Below are 20,840 nucleotides of genomic sequence, written 5' to 3'. Positions count from 1 at the left end.
GCAAGAATCCCTCAGAAGAAATGGAGTAGCCATCATGGTCAACAAAAGAGTCTGAAATGCAGTACTTGGATGCAAGCTCAAAAACGACAGAATGATCTCTGTTCATTTCCAAGGCAAACCATTCAATATCACAGTAATCCAAGTCTATGCCCCAACGAGTAATGCTGAAGAAGCTAAAGTTGAACGGTTCTATGAAGACCTACAAGACCTTTTAGAACTAACACCCAAAAAAGATGTCCTTTTCATTATAGGGGACTGGAACGCAAAAGTAGGAAGTCAAGAAACACCTGGAGTAACAGGCAAATTTGGCCTTGGAATACGGAATGAAGCAGGGCAAAGGCTAATAGAATTTTGCCAAGAGAATGCACTGGTCATAGCAAACACCCTCTTACAACAATATAAGAGAAGACTTTACACATGGACATCACCAGATGGTCAACACCAAAATCAGACTGATTATATTCTTTGCAGCCAAAGATGGAGAAGCTCTATAGTCAGCAAAAACAAGATTGAGAGCTGACTGTGGCTCAGATCATGAACTCCTTATTGCCAAATTCAGACTTAAATTGAAGAAAGTAGGGAAAACCACTAGACCATTCAGGTATGACCTAAATCAAATCCCTTATGATTATACAGTGGAAGTGAGAAATAGATTTAAGGGACTAGATCTGATAGATAGAGTGCCTGATGATCTATGGACGGAGGTTTGTGACATTGTACAGAAGACAGGGATCAAGACCATCCCCATGAAAAAGAAATGCAAAAAAGCAAAATGGCTGTCTGGGGAAGCCTTACAAATAGCTGTGAAAAGAAGAGAAGCAAAAAGCAAAGGAGAAAAGGAAAGATAGAAGCATCTGAATGCAGAGTTCCAAAGAATAGCAAGAAGAGATAAGAAAGCCTTCTTCAGCGATCAATGCAAACAAATAGAGGAAAACAACAGAATGGGAAAGACTAGAGATCTCTTCAAGAAAATTAGAGATACCAAGGGAACATTTCATGCAAAGATGGGCTCGATAAAGGACAGAAATGGTATGGCCCTAACAGAAGCAGAAGATATTAAGAAGACGTGGCAAGAATACACAGAAGAACTGTACTAAAAAGATCTTCACGACCAAGATAATCATGATGGTGTGATCACTCACCTAGAGCCAGACATCCTGGAATGTGAAGTCAAGTGGGCCTTAGAAAGCATCACTACGAACAAAGCTAGTGGAGGTGATGGAATTCCAGTTGAGGTATTTCAAATCCTGAAAGACGATGCTGCAAAAGTGCTGCACTCAATATGCCAGCAAATTTGGAAAACTCGGCAGTGGCCATGGGACTGGAAAAGGTCAGTTTTCATTCCAATCCCAAAGAAAGGCAATGTCAAAGAATGCTCAAACTACCGCACAATTGCACTCATCTCACACGCTAGTAAAGTAATGCTCAAAATTCTCCAAGCCAGGCTTCAGCAATATGTGAACCGTTAGCTTCCAGATGTTCAAGCTGGATTTAGAAAAGGCAGAGGAACCAGAGATCAAATTGCCAACATCTGCTGGATCATCAAAAAAGCAAGAGAGTTCCAGAAAAACATCTATTTCTGCTTTATTGACTAGGCCAAAGCCTTTGACTGTGTGGATCACAATAAACTGTGGAAAATTCTGAAAGAGATGGGAATACCAGACCACCTGATCTGCCTCTTGAGAAACCTGTATGCAGGTCAGGAAGCAACTGGACATGGAACAACAGACTGGTTCCAAATAGGAAAAGGAGTTCGTCAAGGCTGTATATTGTCATCCTGCTTATTTAACTTCTATGCAGAGTACATCATGAGAAATGCTGGGCTGGAAGAAGCACAAGCTGGAATCAAGATTGCCGGGAGAAATACCAATAACCTCAGATATGCAGATGACACCACCGTTATGGCAGAAAGAGGAACTAAAAAGCCTCTTGATGAAGGTGAAAGAGGAGAGTGAAAAGTTGGCTTAAAACTCAACATTCAGAAAACTAAGATCATGGCATCTGGTCCCATCACTTCATGGGAAATTGATGGGGAAACAGTGTCAGACTTTATTTTTCTGGGCTTCAAAATCACTGCAGATGGTGATTGCAGCCATGAAATTAAAAGATGCTTACTCCTTGGAAGGAAAGTTATGATCAACCTAGATAGCATATTGAAAAGCAGAGACATTAGTTTGCCAACAAAGGTCCGTCTAGTCAAGGCTATGGTTTTTCCTGTGGTCATGTATGGATGTGAGAGTTGGACTGTGAAGAAAACTGAGCACCGAAGAATTGATGGTTTTGAAGTGTGGTGTTGGAGAAGACTCTTGAGAGTCCCTTGGACTGCAAGGAGATCCAACCAGTCCATTCTAAAGGAGATTGGTTCTGGGTGTTCTTTGGAAGGAATGATGCTAAAGCTGAAACTCCCGTACTTTGGCCACCTCATGCAAAGAGTTGACTCATTGGAAAAGACTCTGATGCTGGGAGGGATTGGGGGCAGGAGGAGAAGGGGACGACAGAGGATGAGATGGCTGGATGGCATTACCGACTCAATGGACGTGGGTTTGGGTGAACTCCAGGAGTTGGTGATGGACAGGGAGGCCTGGCGTACTGCGATTCATGGGGTCTCAAAGAGTTGAACACGACTGAGCGACTGAACTGAACTGAACTAAACACTAGGAACTTGGTAATGGTCCTCTCCAATTCAGCAGTTTATTACAGTTGGCTCTGCAGCGATCTCTCACACTTAGGAGATGTCAACTTGTCTGTGAACAACAGGGTGTGACTTCAGGAGGGCAGGACCCATCAGACCTCTGCCATCTCCCACAGCCTTCACCATGCAAAGTAGGCGCTCAGTGAACTGGCAAGGAAGGAGCCGAAGCTGGGGCTGTAAGAAAGAGGCCCCAGCAGGGACTCATTGCCCTTGATCAACGTTTCAGTCACCACATTAAGACAGCTCACACAGATGAACAGTTTCTCCCCGGTCATACACCCCCTCTTAACTTTCCATAACTCCCAGGTTTTAACACTCGCTCATGATATGGCAGAAGACCTTAAACCTGACTCCTGTAAGCCAGAATAGGCTCTAACAAGAGGTGTGCATTTGCTCTGTGAACCTGAAGTCAGAGGAAACACTTCTAGAGCTTGAATCTCACAGAAACGAAATGTTCAGATCATTGTTGTCGTTTAGTTGCTCAGTCGTGTCTGACTCTTTGCGACCTCGTGGCCTGTAGCCTGCCAGGCTCCTCTGTCCATGGGATTTTCCAGGCAAGAATACTGGAGTGGGCTGCCAGTCCCTTCTCCAGGGCATCTTTCTCCTGCATTGGCAGGAAGATTCGTCACCACTGACCACCTGGGAAGACTTCCATGGGATCTTCCCAGTCCAGGGATCAAACCCGCATCTCCTGCATTGGCAGGTGGACCTTTTATCACTGAGCCACCCGGGAAGCCCACATAAAATGTTTGGATACTGCTTGGGTAACGCTTCCTCAGCTCTGAGAACATGTGGGCGCTTAGCTCCGGTGTACAGCTAGCTTGATGCAATAGGAAAAGAAACTGTCTGGAGTGGGGCGTGGGGTGAGGAGGCACCTCTCACGGGGGTGTCTGCGGGCTCCTCCTCTGTGGTCCTCAGCAGGGTGGGCAGGAACAGGGAGTGCTGGGTGAGCATCATGTGGACCACCGGGAGCTGGGTGAGCTGCGAGCACACGGGGCTTTCCGGGAGATACAACAGCTGCGTGGCGGCACGGAGGGCTTCCAAAAACGCGCGGTCCTGATACCGAAACCTAGGAGGCAAGAAGCAAAGGGGAAACGGCGTCACAAACAATAAGAAAACCTTTTTTTTTCTCAGCATTTTATTAAGGAGATCACCTTTGAGGCCAAAGGTGAGAATCCTAGAGCGCACAGTCATTCACCATCACCCCGACTGCCCGTCGTGCACCGAGCCGGCCCGAGTCACAGGGAGCGCTTCTGAAACCAGGGGCAGGACGGAGCTCGCTTCCCTTCCTGACAGTGCAGACGCCCAGGGAACTTCCTGCTTAGCTGAAATGCCAGGGGGCAGCCTGAATAAAGATGACCCTCAGCCCCCCTGCCAGGGCAGCCTCCTTCCTTCCTTTCAGCTCCTCAAAACACCCCTCTAACGGCTCAGAAGTTCTCGTCTTAAATCCCTTCAGAACCAATGAAGGAAATGATAACATCACACTCTGGAAAAGAAGGTTTCAGTCATATATGAATATTGTTAAGAAGCACTGGGCACTCTGTGAGCATTCTAGAAACACAAAGCAACCGAAGACTCAAAGAAATGTCGCCAGGTCACGAAGGCAAGCCTCGGTTACCATTAACCTCCGACCTGCCTTCACTTATTTTCTTCTTAGTGTTTCTCCGTTTCAGATCGGTGGGTATAATTAGGGAAATGAAAATTAGAGCCACAATGAGACACTGTTTCATGACTACCTGAGTGGCAAAAAGAAAGTCTGACTGCATGAACTGCTGGTGAGCATGTGAGGACAAAATGAGCTTCCACTCTGTGTTACAACAAGAAAACCTTGGGGAACAAACAAAAATCTAGTAAAACTGAAGCTGTGCCCACAGTAAGAGCCAGTGAGTGCCCCCTCGCCCAGAAAAATCTGGCACGCGGGCACAAGGAGACATGAGACATTCACTGTCAGGACGGAAGGGAGGCGGGAAGGAGAGAGGGGAGGCTCCGTCCATCAGCAGGGGACCAGCCAAATGAATGGGGCACAGTCAGAAGACAGAATGCCCCCGGGCAGCGGGAAGGAATGACCGGGATCATCTCACGTACCAACGAGGGTCTCAACAAGGGTCACCCGAAAACTTCTGAGTGCACCAAAGGGACAGTAAATTGATACATCCGTGTACAATGTCAAACACAAAAAACACTGTGGTTTGTCGTCTAGAGATATACTGACATGCAACCAAAGTGTTAAAAACACAAAGGGCCATGACAGAGTCAACCTCAGAACGACGACACTTGGACGAGGGAGGGAAGAGAGTCCATGAGGACAGAGAAAACTGTTGGTCTTTACTACATCTGGGTGCTACTATATTACTCTCTGCACACCTCTGGCTTTTAAAACAATACTTGTTGTTTAAAGTCTGCTTGTCTCACCCTCGTTAGAAGCACATGTGTAACACTGGGCAGGGCGTTTCCCTCCCCAGCACTGCTGTCTCCTCCGCCCCAAATGAGAGCAGCACCAGCTCCACCACCTCCTTTCTGCAATAACAGCTCCGACCCCACCCCGAGCAAAGACACTCACTGCCTTACTGAGCCGCCCCAAGAAAACAAATTCGACTTACTTGAGTCCGGTCTTCACAAATTTCTGCCAATCACCAGGGTCAACTTCATTAAGTGAATTCTAGGAATAAAGTAAGTGAGAAATACATGTAGAATATCTGAATTAACTTAAAATAGAGGACATGGGATTTAAACTACAGCCCTTCAGTAAATATAGACTACAGTTACTGAAGCAATTCACAAAAGCAAGCAGTTCTCTCTTCCTTTGACTTTTTTAAATTGTTATTTCCACTAGTACTTCTGTCATTTTATTAGATACCTATGGTCACCAGTGACCGAAAGGAAATTCCCGAACAGTTCTGTAACTTCCGCTTTGTCCACCACACCAAATAGCACTGACTGATTCGCAACACACACACGGGTGTAGCCACATGTGACTGCTTAAACACAAGAGTGAACATCCACCCAGGGCAAGACCACTCGCCCTAACAGGCCTGTCAGAGGCCCACAGCCCCTGCCGTGGAGACAGTCTCCAAACACGCTCCGTGATGTCACACCACAAGAGTGGCTGCTCTGGCGGGGAGGGGACAGACCAGGAAAAAGCACGAGAGAGCTTTCTGGAATGATGAAAACCCTGGGTAGGACTCTGGGGCGTAGGGGTGTGTACTTGCCAATGGTACACTACACACTTACAATCTTATACTGCACGAGATGAAGGCACACTTTGATTACAAGCAAAGGTCTATGGGGAGGCTATTGATAGCAGGGTGGCTGTGCATGTGTGGGGGTGGGGCACACAGGAACTCGGTACTTCCTGCCCAATGGTGCTCTGAACCTAAATCTGCTCTAAGAACTTTTAGTCTGCTAAAAAGGAGAGAGAGAGAGAGGGAAACAGCAAAGTGGGGGAGGGAGGGAGGTGTGCCCCGAGAACACAAATCTCTACAACGGCATAGCCCCACAACCCCGCCTCCCCAGCTTGGCTCCTTCCAGGTCTCGGGGGTGCTCCTCCTCGCCCCTAGTTCTGCTGTGTTGGGTTCCTATATGTCATAAGTTCACAGTCCTGTAACACAACCCAGTAAGTCTGAAATGCAGGTTATAAACTCCAATACTTTGGCCACCTGATGCGAAGAGCTGACTCATTCGAAAAGACTCTGATGCTGGGAAAGATTGAGGGCGGGAGGAGAAGGGGACGACAGAGGATGAGATGGTTGGATGGCATCACCAATTCAGTGGAGATGAGTTTGAGTAAATTCCGGGAGTTGGGGATGGACAAGGAGGCCTGGCGTGCTGCAGTCAATGAGGTCGCAGAGTCGGACATGACTGAACTGAACTGAACTGAAACTCCTTTAACAGAACTGCTCAGGCACTGCAGCTTGATCTACAACCTATAAACATATTTATCACACTTAAAACCTTCCAGCTGGGGCTCTTCTCCTGAGGATTCCCTTTTAAGTCTCGGGTTCAGCGGTGACACACCAGTCAAAGGCTCTACATTTAACACAACTTTACACCATTCAGTTCAGTTGCTCAGTCATGTCCGATTCTCTGTGACCCCATGGACTGCAACATGCCAGGCCTCCCTGTCTACCACCAACTCCCGGAGCTTGCTCAAACTCATGTCTGTTGAGTTGGTGATACCATCCAACCACCTTATCCCCTGTCATCCCCTTCTCCTCCTGCCTTCAATCTTTCCCAGCATCAGGGTCTTTTCCCACGAGTCAGTTCTTCGCATCAGGTGGCCAAAAGTATTGGAGTTTCACTTCAGCCTCAGTCCTTCCAATGAATATTCAGGACTGATTTCCCTTAGGATGGACTGGTTGGATCTCCTTGCAGTCCAAGGGACTCTCAAGAGTCTTCTGCAACAACACAGTTCAAAAGCATCAATTCTTTGGCACTCAGCTTTCTTTATAGTCCAACTCTCACATCCATGCATGACCACTGGAAAAACCATAGCTTTGACTAGATGGACCTTTGTTTACACCATGGGTTGAGGAAAAACTCACACACTAGCCTTTGGGATGTTAATTATTTCTGTGCAAAAATGTAACACTAAAAATGACAGACAGTGAAGGCCCGAAACAGCTAAATAGTTCCAAATTTTATGAAAACTCCAAACTCACAAAACCAGGAAGCTCACTGAACCCAAAGCACTGAAAACCTGAAGAAAATGACACTAAGGTGTATCATCATCAAATTGTTTAAGCCATGTAAGAGAAAAAAAATCCTCGAAGAAGCTGGGGGGGTGGGAAAGTTGTCATGTACAGAGAAACAGAGACAATAAGGAGAGATCTCTGGACTTCCCTGATAGTGCAGTGGCTAAGAATCCGCCTGCCACTGCAGGGATCACAGGTTCGATTCCTGGTCTGGGGAGATACATGTGCTGCAAGGCCTGTGCACCGCAGCAACTGAGCCTACAAATCGAGACTTCTGTGCCCTCGAGCCCACGCTCTGCAACAAGAGAAGCCACCGCAGCAAGAAGCTTGTGACCCGCGTCTAGAGAGTGGCCCCCACTCACTGCCACTATAGAAAAAAACCTGTGCGCAGCAACAAAGATCCAGTGCAGCCAATAAATAATTAATTTTTTTAAACGAGAGGCTTCTCGTCAGAAACAAAGCACACCGGAAGACAGTAAAGCAACACCTCTAAAATGCCTGAAGGAAATGAAAAACTGTTAACCTGGAACCTTGTGCCCAGGGAGACTCTTCCTGACTCATTCTGAGGCCACTGTTGCGCTGGGTCACTCAGTCGTGTCCAACTCTGCGACCCCATGGACTGTAGCCCGCCAGGTTCCTCTGTCCATGGCATTCTCCAGGCAAGGGTACTGGGGTGGGGTGCCATGCCCTCCTCCAGGGGCTCTTCCCAACCCAGGGACTGAACCCAGGTCTCCCACATTGCAGGCCGCTATTACCTGATCTCAAAGCCAGACAAGGATGTTACAAGAAAATAAAATTTTAAGCTTATACGCTTCATGGACAGATATACAAAAATTCTTAATAAAATATCAGCAAATCAAATCCAAGAGTACATAAAAATGGTAATATGTCATGACTGAGTAGGTTTAACCTAGGAATGCAAGGTTGGTTTAATGTTCAAAAATCAATTAATATTATTCAGCTTATTAACAGTCTAACACAAAACCAGATAACCATCTCAGGAAGTGCAACAAAAAAGCATTTTTACAAATCTCAACATCCATTTCTGACACAAGATGGCTCATCATTTCAGAGTTTGCCCTCCACCTGCCTTTCGCCTCTAAGACATGGCCCCTCTTATTCCCTGGTAGGTTGAACTCATGCCCCCAGCTTAAATGTATCTGTAAACCTCGGTTTGTCTATCTCCCTCCTTCCATTATGAATCTAACCAGGGTCCCTAATAAGAGACACCTACCAACAGTTCGTTAAACCTCAGCAGCATTTGCTTCTCCTGATCCTGGGTACCGTCCTCCTGCTGGCCGCCACTGAAGGATGCAATTAGCCACTGCACACAGGCCTTCAGTAGAGTCTTTTTCCAGGCTTGCAGCTCTTCTGCTGACCCTTCCAGGACGGCTGAGACAGCATCAGCCACGACCCAGCTGCAGCAGGAGACAAAAGTCCAGGGTTCGAGGCTTTTGTTATAATCCAACATTACAAAAGGCCACAGAAGACAAACGCCCTGAGTCCTGGTCCCTACAACTAACTCCCCAAGCTCAGAAATCAGAGGCTTCGCCTGCCCCTTACTCAAACTGCAAAGATGTACCAGAACTTTATGATGAGGAGAAACACTATTAACATACCAGAAAAAGGATGTATTGTCCAGACTCTGTCTAATCAAGCTCTCTCAACCTTAGCACTATTGATGTCCGGGGCCGGATAATTCTTTCTCTGGGGGAAGGGCCTGTCCTATGCATTACAGGATATTTAGCTGTACCCTTGGCCTCTATCCTCTGGGAGCCAAAAGCTAGACTCTTCAGTCCCATATCGTGACAACAAAAAAATGTGAGACAATGCCAACTGTCCCCTGGAGTGGGCAAAATCACCCCTCATTGAGGACCACAGCTCTAAGGGACTCAGAACCTTCCACTTATGCACATGGACTCGCTCCAGCCAGGGTGCTATTAAGATGGGTTCTCCAAGGAACTGCCTCCTCACTGCTGACACAACCGCAGGGCAGCAACTTTCACGGTTTCTTAAGCACTACAGGGAAGGGGCAGCTGGGACAGGAAGGGCCATCAGACAGAGCTGAGCTTTCATACCTCGTGTGACTGGCTGGAGTCTGCAGCAAGCTGGGCAAGCGGTCCATGAGGGCACGCAGGTCCTTGGCTCTGGCAAACGGGACCAGCTGGGCCAGGATCTGCTGCGGCAGCCCGGACTCTGGGGGCCCGTCGGCACTGAGAAGCCTGGTCTGCAGCGGCATCCACAGAGCCTTCCTCAAGACAGGAATGACAGCGGAGGAAGCTGGGGCGGAGATGAATGGGAGAGGAGGGTCGGACACCACGGAGCACCAGAGCAAGCTCGGTGCTTTAGGAACCTTGTGACCTGGCTGAGCTTGCACTGGTGGCTCGAGGTGGGACCCTGGCAAGTTTTGATGCCATGGAAACTGACAAACGCTACACATCAGCCTCCCCTGAGAGCTGGATGTTAAAGCATTCAGCAGCACGCCACTGGCCACCTGTCAACGCTCAACGGTCCTCGCAGGGGCCGTTCAGCCCGGGGGCCCCAGCTCACAAGTCATGATGAGACGATGAGCACTCAAGTCCTGAACTCACTCGGGAACAGGAGAGGGGCAGGGAGAACCACAGGCCGTACGAGTGGAGGGCCTCTTACTTTGTAAGAACATTTTTTTGTCATCGATGATATCAAGCCATGAGGCACAGAGGCAAAGCAGTGAGCGAAACGCCATTCATACATACTGGTCAAAAGGAATTAAACTGGGGTGATCAGAAAGTGCCTCAAATCTGAGACCCAGTGAGGGAAGAGAGAGAGCTGGGTGCGGCTGAATGGCTCCGCTCAGCAAGCTCAACCAACGTGCTGGACGGTGGGGAAAGGGGCAAAGGACCCTCACCCGAGCGACCCCTCTCCCCCTAGCGAGACCCAGATGCAGCTGCTCCTTCCTTGGCCCCCAGTGGCCACAGCTACTGCCCCAGCTTCCTCTGGGTAACTTGGAGCTAACTCTGGAGCTGGGGCAGACACCAGCGGGGAAACAGAGCTAAATCGAACCCTGGAATGTGAGGCTCCAGGGCTTAAGGGTGGACACACGGGGAGGAAGAGACAGGGTCCTCCCAGCTGCCCCCAGCCACCCCTTCCCGTACCTTCTGCGGGGCGTGTGAAGCATCCCTGAGTCCTGCCCTGCAGGTACACATGGACGATGGGGAGGAAGTCGTCCGGGGCCTCCCGCAGGCAGAGTCCGGAGCCGGCCTGCTGGCACCAGCGCTCGAAGCGCAGCCGGTGCGGCCAGCTGTGCTGCAGGAGCAGGGCTGCCGTGGCCAGGGCCGCCGGCGTCCGCCGCGCCAGGCAGTCATCAAGCAGGGCCAGCCTGACCGCAGGGACCAGCGCCAGCTCTCTTTGCAGAGCCCCAAGCAGCACGGCGTCCAGCTCAGCCACGGCCAGCGCGGGCAGCAGAGCTGCCAGGCCCCGCACGTACTCAGAGGCCCAGAGGGGCTCCCCGCTCTGCGGCTGCTCCTGGGCGCGGCCACTCAGCAGCTGGACCAGGGTCCTCCCGAGGGCGGTCAGCGGTCTCTCCTTCCGGGGGTGCTGGGTGGGTCGCTGGGCCGCCAGGCGGGCCTCGGGCAGGCTCAGCAGGGCCAGGGTGACCTCCCGGAGTGGGGCGTCCTCCATGTAGGGGTGCAGCCCCCGCAGGGCCTCGAGCGGAGGGAGGAGGGTTTTTGGCGTTGACGTGGCCGAGCTGGCCCTCAGGCTGTGCAGCTCGCGGAGGACACTCTGGGTGATGGCCTTTGAGTACCTGGCCAGCAGGCCCAACTGACCAAGGCTCCGCAGGGCTGGAGCACTGGCCACCAGCAGCGGAAGGATCCCCGAGCTGAGGCTGGCTGCCAGGAGCTTCACGAGGACCGGGCTGAGGGCATGCGGCGGGAGGGCCTGCCGCTCCAGGGCCAGGAACCAGCCCTCCAGCGTGGGGTGTCTGAGGACAGCCACCAGCACCTCCTCCAGCGTCTGGAACAGAGCCACAGGGTAGAGGCCTCAGCCGCCGCCCCGCCAGCAGCTGCCCTCGAGCCGGACGGACAGTGGAGGGCAGCTTTCCTCAGCCACCTCCGGCCTCAAGCTCAAGCTCCCCTGCCCTTCTTGGGGGGGTGCCCACAGCACCCCGACCCAGACCCACTCAGAACTGTGACCCCACTGGGATGCACCTCCTCCCAGATGAGACCAAGGGGCCTGGATTGTAACTCAGTTAGTGCCCCTCTGCCCGAGACCAGCAGGAATCTGATGAACGGAGGCTGAATGAACTAAATGTGCAGAGAAACTGCTCTCCATGGTCACTCAGGCAGGCCATGTCTACACAGAGATGCTGACGTGCAATTACAATCCGTCGTCTTCTGGTCTCTCCCTAGCAGCCCTGCCCTCCTAAGTAAATGTGGGAAAGGGACGTGAGTACCACCAGACCACAGAGGCAGGGTGGCCTCCGCTGAGAAGAAACTCTGTGGCTGAGGGAGGTGGGCAGGGCTTACATGGGCTAGAACTGAAGGTGAGCCTGCGTCCAGTCTCAGAAGGAGACTAGGCCCTCAGGGAACGAACTCTGACCCCGAGACTAGTTTAAACCACTGAGCAGAGAGCAGCCGAGCACCCTTGGCTGCATCAGAGAGGGATCTGAGTCAGCCTTGCTGCACATGTTTCCTAGCCAAGGAGGCCACCCAGCCCCTGGGGACAGAAATCTATTTTTCTCCTTATTTACTCTTCAGGGAAGGGAAGAGAAGCCTACGAATTTGCCAACTGAGCTTTCCCAAGTGAAAACAGCAAAGCACAGATTAGGAGTGCTGTGCCTGATGACTGGCTAACAGGTGGTCCTGCACCAACACCCCGCCCCTGCCCCGCCCCAAAAGCCCCCTCGGAGACCAAAGCACGGGAGCCCGGCATTTGATTATGAAATGAGGAACATGCCTGCTTCCTGAACCCCACATAACATCTCAAATGGCAAACAGGTGAGAAAGACTTGGTCGGGCCTTAGGTAAGCAGCTGATTGCCGAGCCACCAGCAAGAGGAGGAGGCTCACTTTTCTCGGGCAGAGTGGTCGCTGGAAGTATTCACGATGGAGGGCCGCACCCCCTGCCCAGCCTTTACTCAATACAGGCCACAACCCCTTTACAAGGAAAAGATGCAGGCTGGGTTCTGAGGATGCTCGGGGCGCACAGTGGGAGGGAAAAGTGTTCGCAGAAGGGGGTGAGCACCCAAAGTGAACATGCCTCCCTCAGGATGGGGGTGCGGGTGGTGTTTAGTATCTCCTCTAGTGGCCTCTGCTTTTCCCTGCTTCCCTGCAATGAACAGGTGCTAGCTTCCAACCAGAACAGAGGGAAAACCAGCATCTATAACCTCCTAGGACAAGGGCCAACAGGAAGGGGGAAGAAGGGTAGCCGAACCTTGTCGCTGGCCAGCTCCAGCGAGGCCACGGACTCCATGTCCACAAAGAGGTCGGACTCAGCCTGGGCGGCCTCGCACTTCTGCTGGTTCTGCGCGTCCAGCTGCAGGCAGTGGATGACCAGGCGCCGGAGGAGATCCAGGAGGAGCTGCAGCAGGGGCGGCCCCGCACTCCGGCCCAGCTGTGAGGCAAGACACACGACCCTCAGGCCTGGAAGGGCCGACACTCACCGCCAGGTCCCCTGGCGCAGATCGGGCAACGCTGCCAGAAACCAGGATCAAAGAGGGAGACGGGGCTCAAACGGCAACACCAACAACATCAAAGTCATGTCTCAGTAAGACATGCGTGCTAAGTCGCTTCAGTTGTGCCTGACTTTTTGTGACCCTCTGGACTGTGGCCTGCCAGGCTCCTCTGTCCATGGGATTCTCCAGGCAAGAATACTGGAGTGGGTTGCCATTTCCTCCTCCAGGGCATCTTCCCCACCCAGGAATCGAACCTGTGTCTCCTGCATTGGCAGGCGGTTCTTGACCACTAGCGCCACCTGGGAAGCCGTCTTAATTAAGACATGTTCTCCTAAATCTTCATGAAACACTGAGGTTTGTTTTGACCAAGATGAAAAGGAAAGGCGCCCCTCAAAATCTAAGCTAAAACTCTGGTAAAGCAGCTCAGGGACAGAACACTCAACAATGAGCCACTAAATTTAAACTCATGAAGGAAGATGGGAGGCCTGGCTGTGATGCTGACCTGGTCAGCCATTGGCAGGGCCCCGTCCTGACCGATCGCTGCCTGGGTGACCAAGTTCAGCTGTGCTGGGCTCCCCATCTGGGATCTAGACCTCTGCTCCAGGGAGAAGGGAGCCAGACCAGCCACCCGGACTACAGGCCTGCCTGGGGCCCTGCGCACTGGCCACCAGCCTCCCCACGTGCAGAACGAGCAGGGCGACAGCAGGGCCCTGGGATGCTCCAATCCACACTACCACTCAGTTCCGAAGTGAGAAGCCACAGCAGAAGCCACACTCGCGTGGGCGGTGATGCAGGGACCAGGGGCAGCGCTGACCTGGGCAAAGCTCTCCACGGCGCTCCTGATGTACAGCAGCAGGTGTTTGGCGGCGCGCAGGGCCTGGTGCATCGGGAGGCGCAGGAGGGCCGCCCGCAGCTGCGCCTGAACCCCCTCGTCCAGGAGTAGGAGCCTGCCTGGGCCCTGGCCTTGGTCCTGACTGGCGTAGGCCGTCTGCAACAGGGAGGAGAAGGACGGGCGCGGGGGCCTGGTGCGGCAGGGCTGCCCGAAGTCTGCAGCGGCTGGAGGACGAGGTGAGAAGGGCAGATGGATCAGCCAAGGGGGCCAAGGGCACGGAGTGTGGCGACAGGGATGGGCGACACGCACGACAGTGAGGCGCTTCACAGAAAGTCACCCACTGATGCTGAAAACCACACAAGCCCATCAAGCCCAACGCGCTCAGTCACACATGTTTTATCCTAGCGTGTGTTCACGTGAGGGCGCTGGGTCGGGGAGGTTATTTACATGCCCTGGAGAACCGCAGCCGCCCGGGACAAAGACAGGACTTCACTCAAACGGGAGTCACTGTGATCGATCCCTGCAGACTGGGAAGTCCTGCCCCAGGAAGGGGTGAGCTCAGCGAGCTGCAGACCCTTCGAAGGCCTCCCCCGGAAGGATAGGATGACAGGGACTGCTTGGAAGACAGATTCCTGCAACCAGCCTGTCTCAAAGGGGTTCATTTCTTCTAACTTCATTCCCAACTGCCATCTTTATTTAGCCCACAGGGCCTGTACTGTTACACCTCCAAACACTCCGCTTCCTAAGGCCAACACAACTAGGCTGCATGAGCCCTGAAACTCAGCGGGGCTGGAGGTGGGGTCCCTGGGCCAGCAGCGGCACTAACCAGGAACCTGCTAAAGATGCAGACTCCCAGGCCCGCACAGACCTGCTGAACAGACTTGCGCAGTGACTGAGCATCTGGGGATCCGGATGCACCCTCGTGGGTGGGAACGGCCTGTGCCCAGCTCCACAGGGTGGACGCCGACCCTGGGAGCACCATGGCACCACCCGACTGCTGACCCACGGGGGCTGCTGTGTGGCTCTGACCAGCTCCTAACCACGGCCTGGCAGGCAGGAAGGCGGTGATGGCCGTGATGGGCCTGGGCTCTGGCGCCCGGCTGCCTGGCAAAAGCCTGAGTCCACCGCTGACTGGTGGTGGAGTCGCTCCGCACCTCCGTTTCCCCATGTGTACGACGAGGACAGGAAGTCCTGACCTCTGAGTTGGGAGGGTTAAGTGGCAGAAAAGACACACACTGCCCTTAGGGGTAGGCCCTGACAAACAGCGAACACGCAGTCAACCTGAGCTACCGCCACCAAGTCCGTGAGGCGAGGAGTCCCGGCTGCCTGCTTTTTTAAGCGCAGCCACAACTGACCGAAAACACAAAAATGCACACGCCAAGGGACCTTCCTGCCCCACTCAGCGATCCTCAGTCCTCCATGTTAGGGCCAGACCTGCAGCACCCCTTTTAACAACTTATTGACCACCGACATATTAATTCTTCTTTCACTGCCCGAATGTTACTGAGTGGAGTTATTTCAATATTCACTTATGTAACAAACGGCCAGCCACACCTGTTAATTTCTGCAAAAAGCTCCTGGTCAATAATGTGCTAAGAATGCAGTCCTCACCAAGAGAAAATGGGTTTCCTTCTTTCCTTTTTTGCTTTTCCAGTTTTAGCAGAACGTAGCTGGCTGGCAGCCTTCAGGGGCCAGGTCTGACTGCTGGGCATGCCTGGTCTAGGGGGTTCTGGGGTGCCTGGACGAGGGCCACAGGGCCAGCGTGTACAGACCATGCAAAAGGGAGAAGGGACCTCCTCCCCCAGTCACGCAGCCAGCGGGGATTTCAATTCTGCCCCATCACTGAGCCCCTTTGACTCTCGACATGTCAGCTGATCACCACTGCGCTTCCTCTTCTAACCAAGGAAAACGAGAAGGTGAAGAAAGTTCACCCTGTGAGCTGAGAAAAGCTACACAGCTGGGGTACAGGCTGCTGCGGCCCACGGGCAGGGGCCTCCGGGGTTTCCCAGGGAAAGGAAGGCCTGGTTTCTGCTGGGTCGCGTGGCTCACCAGGGCCTCGCGGGCTGGCTCTGGGATCCAGAGGCTGTAGTATCTGTTGAACCCGGACAGCCGGTGGCGGCAAGGCAGGCTTGGAGGCTCCAACTGGTCGTAAGACTGAAGCAGAAGACACAGGGCCAGTGGGTCTCTCTGGGTATGGAGCAGGTCCGTGAGAACCCCGGTCAGATATGCCACAACGCTCTCTCCTGTGTGGGAGGAAGGAGCTTGCTGGGACCATCAGTCACCCCAACTCCCGCAAGAATTCGAGACCCAGAAAGATTCATCATGACTCTAAGGGATCACACGACCACGATGGAAGGCAGAGGCTACCACTGCAGACCACAGCAGACTTTTACTTAAACATACAGCACACAGTAGACCGCAGGTGCGGAGGCCCAGAAGTGGGAGACCCAGGCCCGGAAGAGGTGAGGCCAAGGCCTCCAGGATCTGCTTGATGCAAACCAAGCCACTTCCTCTCTACCTCGGCACACGGCCTCCCTGCAGTCAGGCAGGGACCCCACAACTGGCTTAGCCGCTTCCAGGCCTGGCCAGAGCACCCTGCGGGACTGTCCACACTCTCCTCCCCTTCCACAGGCACTCTGGGTGCTGTATGTTGAGACGGCACAGATAATAAGATGGGAGCAGCCGTGATCTCCTGGATGACAACCACCCAGGAGAGCACCTGACCTGTCCTGGACAAGGTCAAGCAAGAGACCCTTAGTCCCTAAACCACTGATGCATTGGGACGTAGCTGTTACTGCAGCAAATCCTGAACGATCCTGACTAAATGACACCTCTGTGATCCGTGAGTGCTTCCTTTGGTCTATGTTTCCTGGATACCCAGGAGAGATGAAGGACTTGTCCCTTAGCGTCAAGATGTTTGTTAGACGCTCAGTCATGTCTGACTCTTTGCGACCCCATGGACTGTAGCCCTCCAGGATCCTCTGTCCATTCTCCAGGCAAGAACACTGGAGTGGGTGTCCATACCCTTCTCCAGGGGATTTTCCCGACCCAGGGATTGAACCCAGGTCTCCAGCACTGGCTGGCGGGTTCTTTACCATCTCGGCCACCAGGGAAGCGCTCAGCATCAAGATAATCATGAATAAGGACCAAAGGGGAAACACTGGTGTGACCGCAGCTGTCTGCAGCCATGCAAACACGCAATTTCAGGCTCATCTGTCAGATGACCCATTACCCCGACAGCCGAGTCAGCCTCCAGACCCCTGATTCCTGCACACTGAGCTCTACCAGCTGTGCAGCTGTCACTTTGGTGGGTCTGAACCCTTGCTGCCTTGGGTTTGCAGCAATTATTTCCAGAGCCCCTGGAAGCCCATCTCCTACCCTCCAGAGACCCAGCTGGCCTGATGCACTCAGAAGACCCTGACCACGCGCATGGGTACCTGCTTCACTTTCTGTTCCAAGGAGCAACTTATTCCTGGCCTCCAGGGCGGCGGGGACCAAGGCGCTGAACGGGAACGTGAGGAGGATCATGTCTTCATTCAGGACGAAGCCAACCTCCTCATCCAAGCCTTCGCTGCCTTCCACCAGCACATCCACCATGTCGAGGACATCTGGAGATGGAAACGGGGGAGTCAGGCCCAGGTAAAGAGGCACTGGCGGTTTCTACGGCATGAAGCCCCTGGAGGGCACGAAAGAGAACACTTGCATAGAGGGGAACAAAGAAAAGCTAAACTTCTCTTGGGGGGAAAACGCTTAATGTAATGTTTGATTCTAAACAGATACGGTATCGTCTGTAAAAATCTTCATTATCTCTGCAGGAAAAAATGCAAGATTATCCACTCAGGTGATAATGGGTTGACGTTTCCTCAGGTGACACTGAGAAAAGCCCACAAACTTCAACCAGTCAGGGAAACAAGCCAACAGCTGAGAAGCGACAAGAGCGTAGAGAGGTTAACGCGCAGACCGGGGCCACAGGGTCTGCAGTTGAACCCTGACCTTGCTGCGTGCTCGCTGGGTGAGGCCGAGAAGACCGCTTGGTCTCTCTGTGCCTGAACTGCCTTGTCCAGACCTGCAACGAGGACAGCCTGCCCACTCTGGGGTTGTTCGTGAGGCTATACAAGTTAGGGTCTGTAAGGAGCTCGGAGCAGCACCTGGCACAGTGTAAACACTGCACAGACGAAAATAAGGCAGCGAGTAAGCCCCCAGACGCATTTCCTGCTACAGGAACAAACAAGGGGATTCCCAATTCCAGAGGGGATTGATCTCTGACGCAAAGAAAGTGGGGGACATCTGCCCTCTGCACGAGGCTTCAGAAAGCCATTCTGCTGTCTGTCTCTAACACGCCACCATGGCTGGCTCTTCAGAAGCCCAAGGAACACTGGGGAATGGCACCTACCGTCGATGTGGGAGATGGGAATGCTGGCGTCATCAGCGTCCTGCCGCGTCCCGGGGGCCTGCAGGGCGCTGGCTTCCTGGACGAAGTCAGATGCCTTGTCCGTGTACGAATACGGATTCGCCACCAACGTCAGGAGGACCTGAGCATTGAAGAGTCAAGTGGGAAGTGTTTAGACAGTCACAGGTGGGATGAAAAGTGCCCCTAGAAGTCACAGTTGAAATAAAGGGAAGAGCAAGAATCTTAATAGGCCTTAGTACGAGCAATACTTTTGCTGCCAAGTTTTTAAAAAAACTTTCTGTTGTAGAACTTAAAAAAATTATCTCCTTTTCACACTAGACTATTGCTTTTAATACTAATTTTAGTATACCACTGTGGGCTTCCCTGGTGGCTCAGATGGTAAAGAGTCTACCTGCAGTACAGGAGACCCGGGTTCAAGCCCTGAGTTGGGAAGATACCCTGGAGAAGGAAATGACAACCAACTGCAGTGTCCTTGCCTGGAAAATCCCGTGGATGGAGGAGCCTGGCAGGCTACAGTTCATGAGGTCGCGAACAGTCAGACACGACTGAGCGACTTCACTTTCACTTTAGTGTACCACTAATCCCTCCTGTGAAAACGAATGCCCCAAGGGAAGTTAAATAGCACTCAGTGATATATTCCCATTTTACAGATGCTAAAACTAAGTAGTTTCTCATGTCTCAGCAAGAATTAGGAAGTGAGCCAGGAAGAAAGGCCTCTTAATTGCCTAAGAAACACCTTAAATACACTAAGGATCACTGAATATATCTTCCTGAACGCTCCTCTACACGGGAAATAGGTGCTCACACGTTCCAAAAACTGAATCACAGCCTCCTTGTTCTCCTCCGCCATGTCATCCAAGTGCTCCAGCCACAGCTCCAGCTCCGGCCAGGTGTGCTCAAACACACCCGTGTCCCGCAGGATCTGTTGGGAGGCAGACAGCGGGGGTAAGTCAGGGTGGGACCCCGCTTTCTGAGGTCTCGGTCTCCTTTTGAGCCCCGGGAAGTGCACATGGGGTCGAAGTTCCATTCGGCTCTCCTCCGTAAGCTACAGCTCGGAACAGCACTCCCCTCTGCCAGCGACGAGAGGTGGCTCTGGGCTCTATCACGGAGAATGCAGCCCCTCGCCTTGCTGTTTATTCCTTCCCTTAGACTCCTAAAACACCCAGCTGCCACTGGCAAGTCTGACTTTCAAGCTGGACTTGATCCTCAGCCTGTGTGAGAGTCCTCAAGACAGGGAGCCAACCAGCTGCACCATCTCAGCGTGGCCCCTCTAGACCCAGGCCTGGGCCAGAAGCACCGCCATTTCTAACGAGGGGAGAATGTGTTTCGAGGCAAGACTTGGTGAAGTGACAGCCCACATGGTCAGATGACAGGACTTGGGGTCTCAGGAGTGTGAGCCCCACACCGAGGGAGAGCCTGGCAGGCCGCTCCACCCACATGCAGGGAGTGGTCGTGAGATCACACATCAGCACAGGCGTGCAGAGGCCAGAGGTCAAGACCCAGACGTTCTCATCCTCCGGGCAGCTCATGTGAGGTTCAAGTGCCAGAGAGACAACTGGCACTTCTATGAAAGGTGAAGTCTTTGTACCCTAAACTTTTCTCTAGTGGTTCTGATAGTTAATGCATCTGCCTGTGATGCAAGAGACCTGGATTCGATCCCTGGGTTGGGAATGGCAACCCACTCCAGTATTCTTGCCTGGAGAATCCCTTGGACAGAGGAGCCTGGCAGGCCCAAGTCCATGGGGTCGCAGAGAGTTGGACACGACTGAGCGACTAAACTACCAAACACAGTGAATGTGATTTTTGTAGGAACTCCCCCCGTCGCCCAAGCCCCTGACAAAGCAGAACCAAGGAACTGGATTTCCTAGCACTGCAGTTAAGACCTAAAAAGCTCTGGAAAACAAGGTCAAGCGTAAGAAAGAAGAGACACCAACAAACTCATCTCCTTCCTCTAACTTTGATGACACTTGGGCTGTGGTGATGGCCTAGGTCAAAAGGCTGAAGCCCTGGAGAGGGCTGAGTCTGGAGATGAAGGCCGAGGCATTGCCTACTAAACTGGTCCCCAGAGGGCGGGCAATCTAATGTTTACTGAGCCCAGATCACATGTCATTTCTTCTGTAGTTCTAGCTTTGTTATCCCCATTTGCCTCAAGAAAACTAAGTTCAGAGAGGTTAAGCAGGAAGTCCGACGCCCCCTGAAGGGGCAGAACCAGGGATCAAAGTGCTGGCTTTCCCACTTCACCAGGCCGCCTCTCAGGAACACAAGCAGGTGAAGACAGAATAAATTACAGCTGCCATAAAACTCTCTCTCCTTAAATTATGTCGGTCCTAATACATTCGTAATTCAGCAAAGAAAGATTATGCGAAACTGGTATAGAAAAGGCTCACCTTCACAATCAGAAGTTTGGTTGATGACTTGAGCTGTGAATGGCCACTGGTCACAAACATTTTCATCAGTAAGTAAAACACCGATCGTTTGCCTCCAATGATTTCTGCATCGGGGCCTTCCTGGAGTTTGAATGACAAAGTTATAACAGAGGTCACTGCTGCTGAGTGAACAGAT

At 52.4% G+C, this 20,840-nt stretch overlaps 1 protein-coding gene across 1 annotated transcript in view; it reads right to left on the bottom strand.

Annotated features, from left to right (window-relative positions):
- The window catches only part of URB1 (URB1 ribosome biogenesis homolog), a 78,215-nt gene that overhangs the window by 24,150 nt on the left and 33,225 nt on the right, over positions 1–20,840 (bottom strand). The window contains 13 exon segments of the mRNA XM_070367162.1: positions 3,568–3,761; positions 5,293–5,351; positions 8,618–8,801; positions 9,462–9,663; positions 10,518–11,376; positions 12,795–12,974; positions 13,850–14,052; positions 14,055–14,091; positions 15,917–16,110; positions 17,305–17,475; positions 18,261–18,399; positions 19,084–19,200; positions 20,666–20,785. Of these exon segments, the coding sequence (XP_070223263.1) occupies positions 3,568–3,761; positions 5,293–5,351; positions 8,618–8,801; positions 9,462–9,663; positions 10,518–11,376; positions 12,795–12,974; positions 13,850–14,052; positions 14,055–14,091; positions 15,917–16,110; positions 17,305–17,475; positions 18,261–18,399; positions 19,084–19,200; positions 20,666–20,785 (2,659 nt within the window).

The sequence above is a fragment of the Bos mutus genome, chromosome 1 (assembly GCF_027580195.1).
Source record: "Bos mutus isolate GX-2022 chromosome 1, NWIPB_WYAK_1.1, whole genome shotgun sequence".
In the NCBI taxonomy this organism is placed as follows: domain Eukaryota; kingdom Metazoa; phylum Chordata; class Mammalia; order Artiodactyla; family Bovidae; genus Bos; species Bos mutus.
Note: the sequence above shows the minus strand (reverse complement) of the source record. Positions and strands in the feature narration are given on the sequence as shown.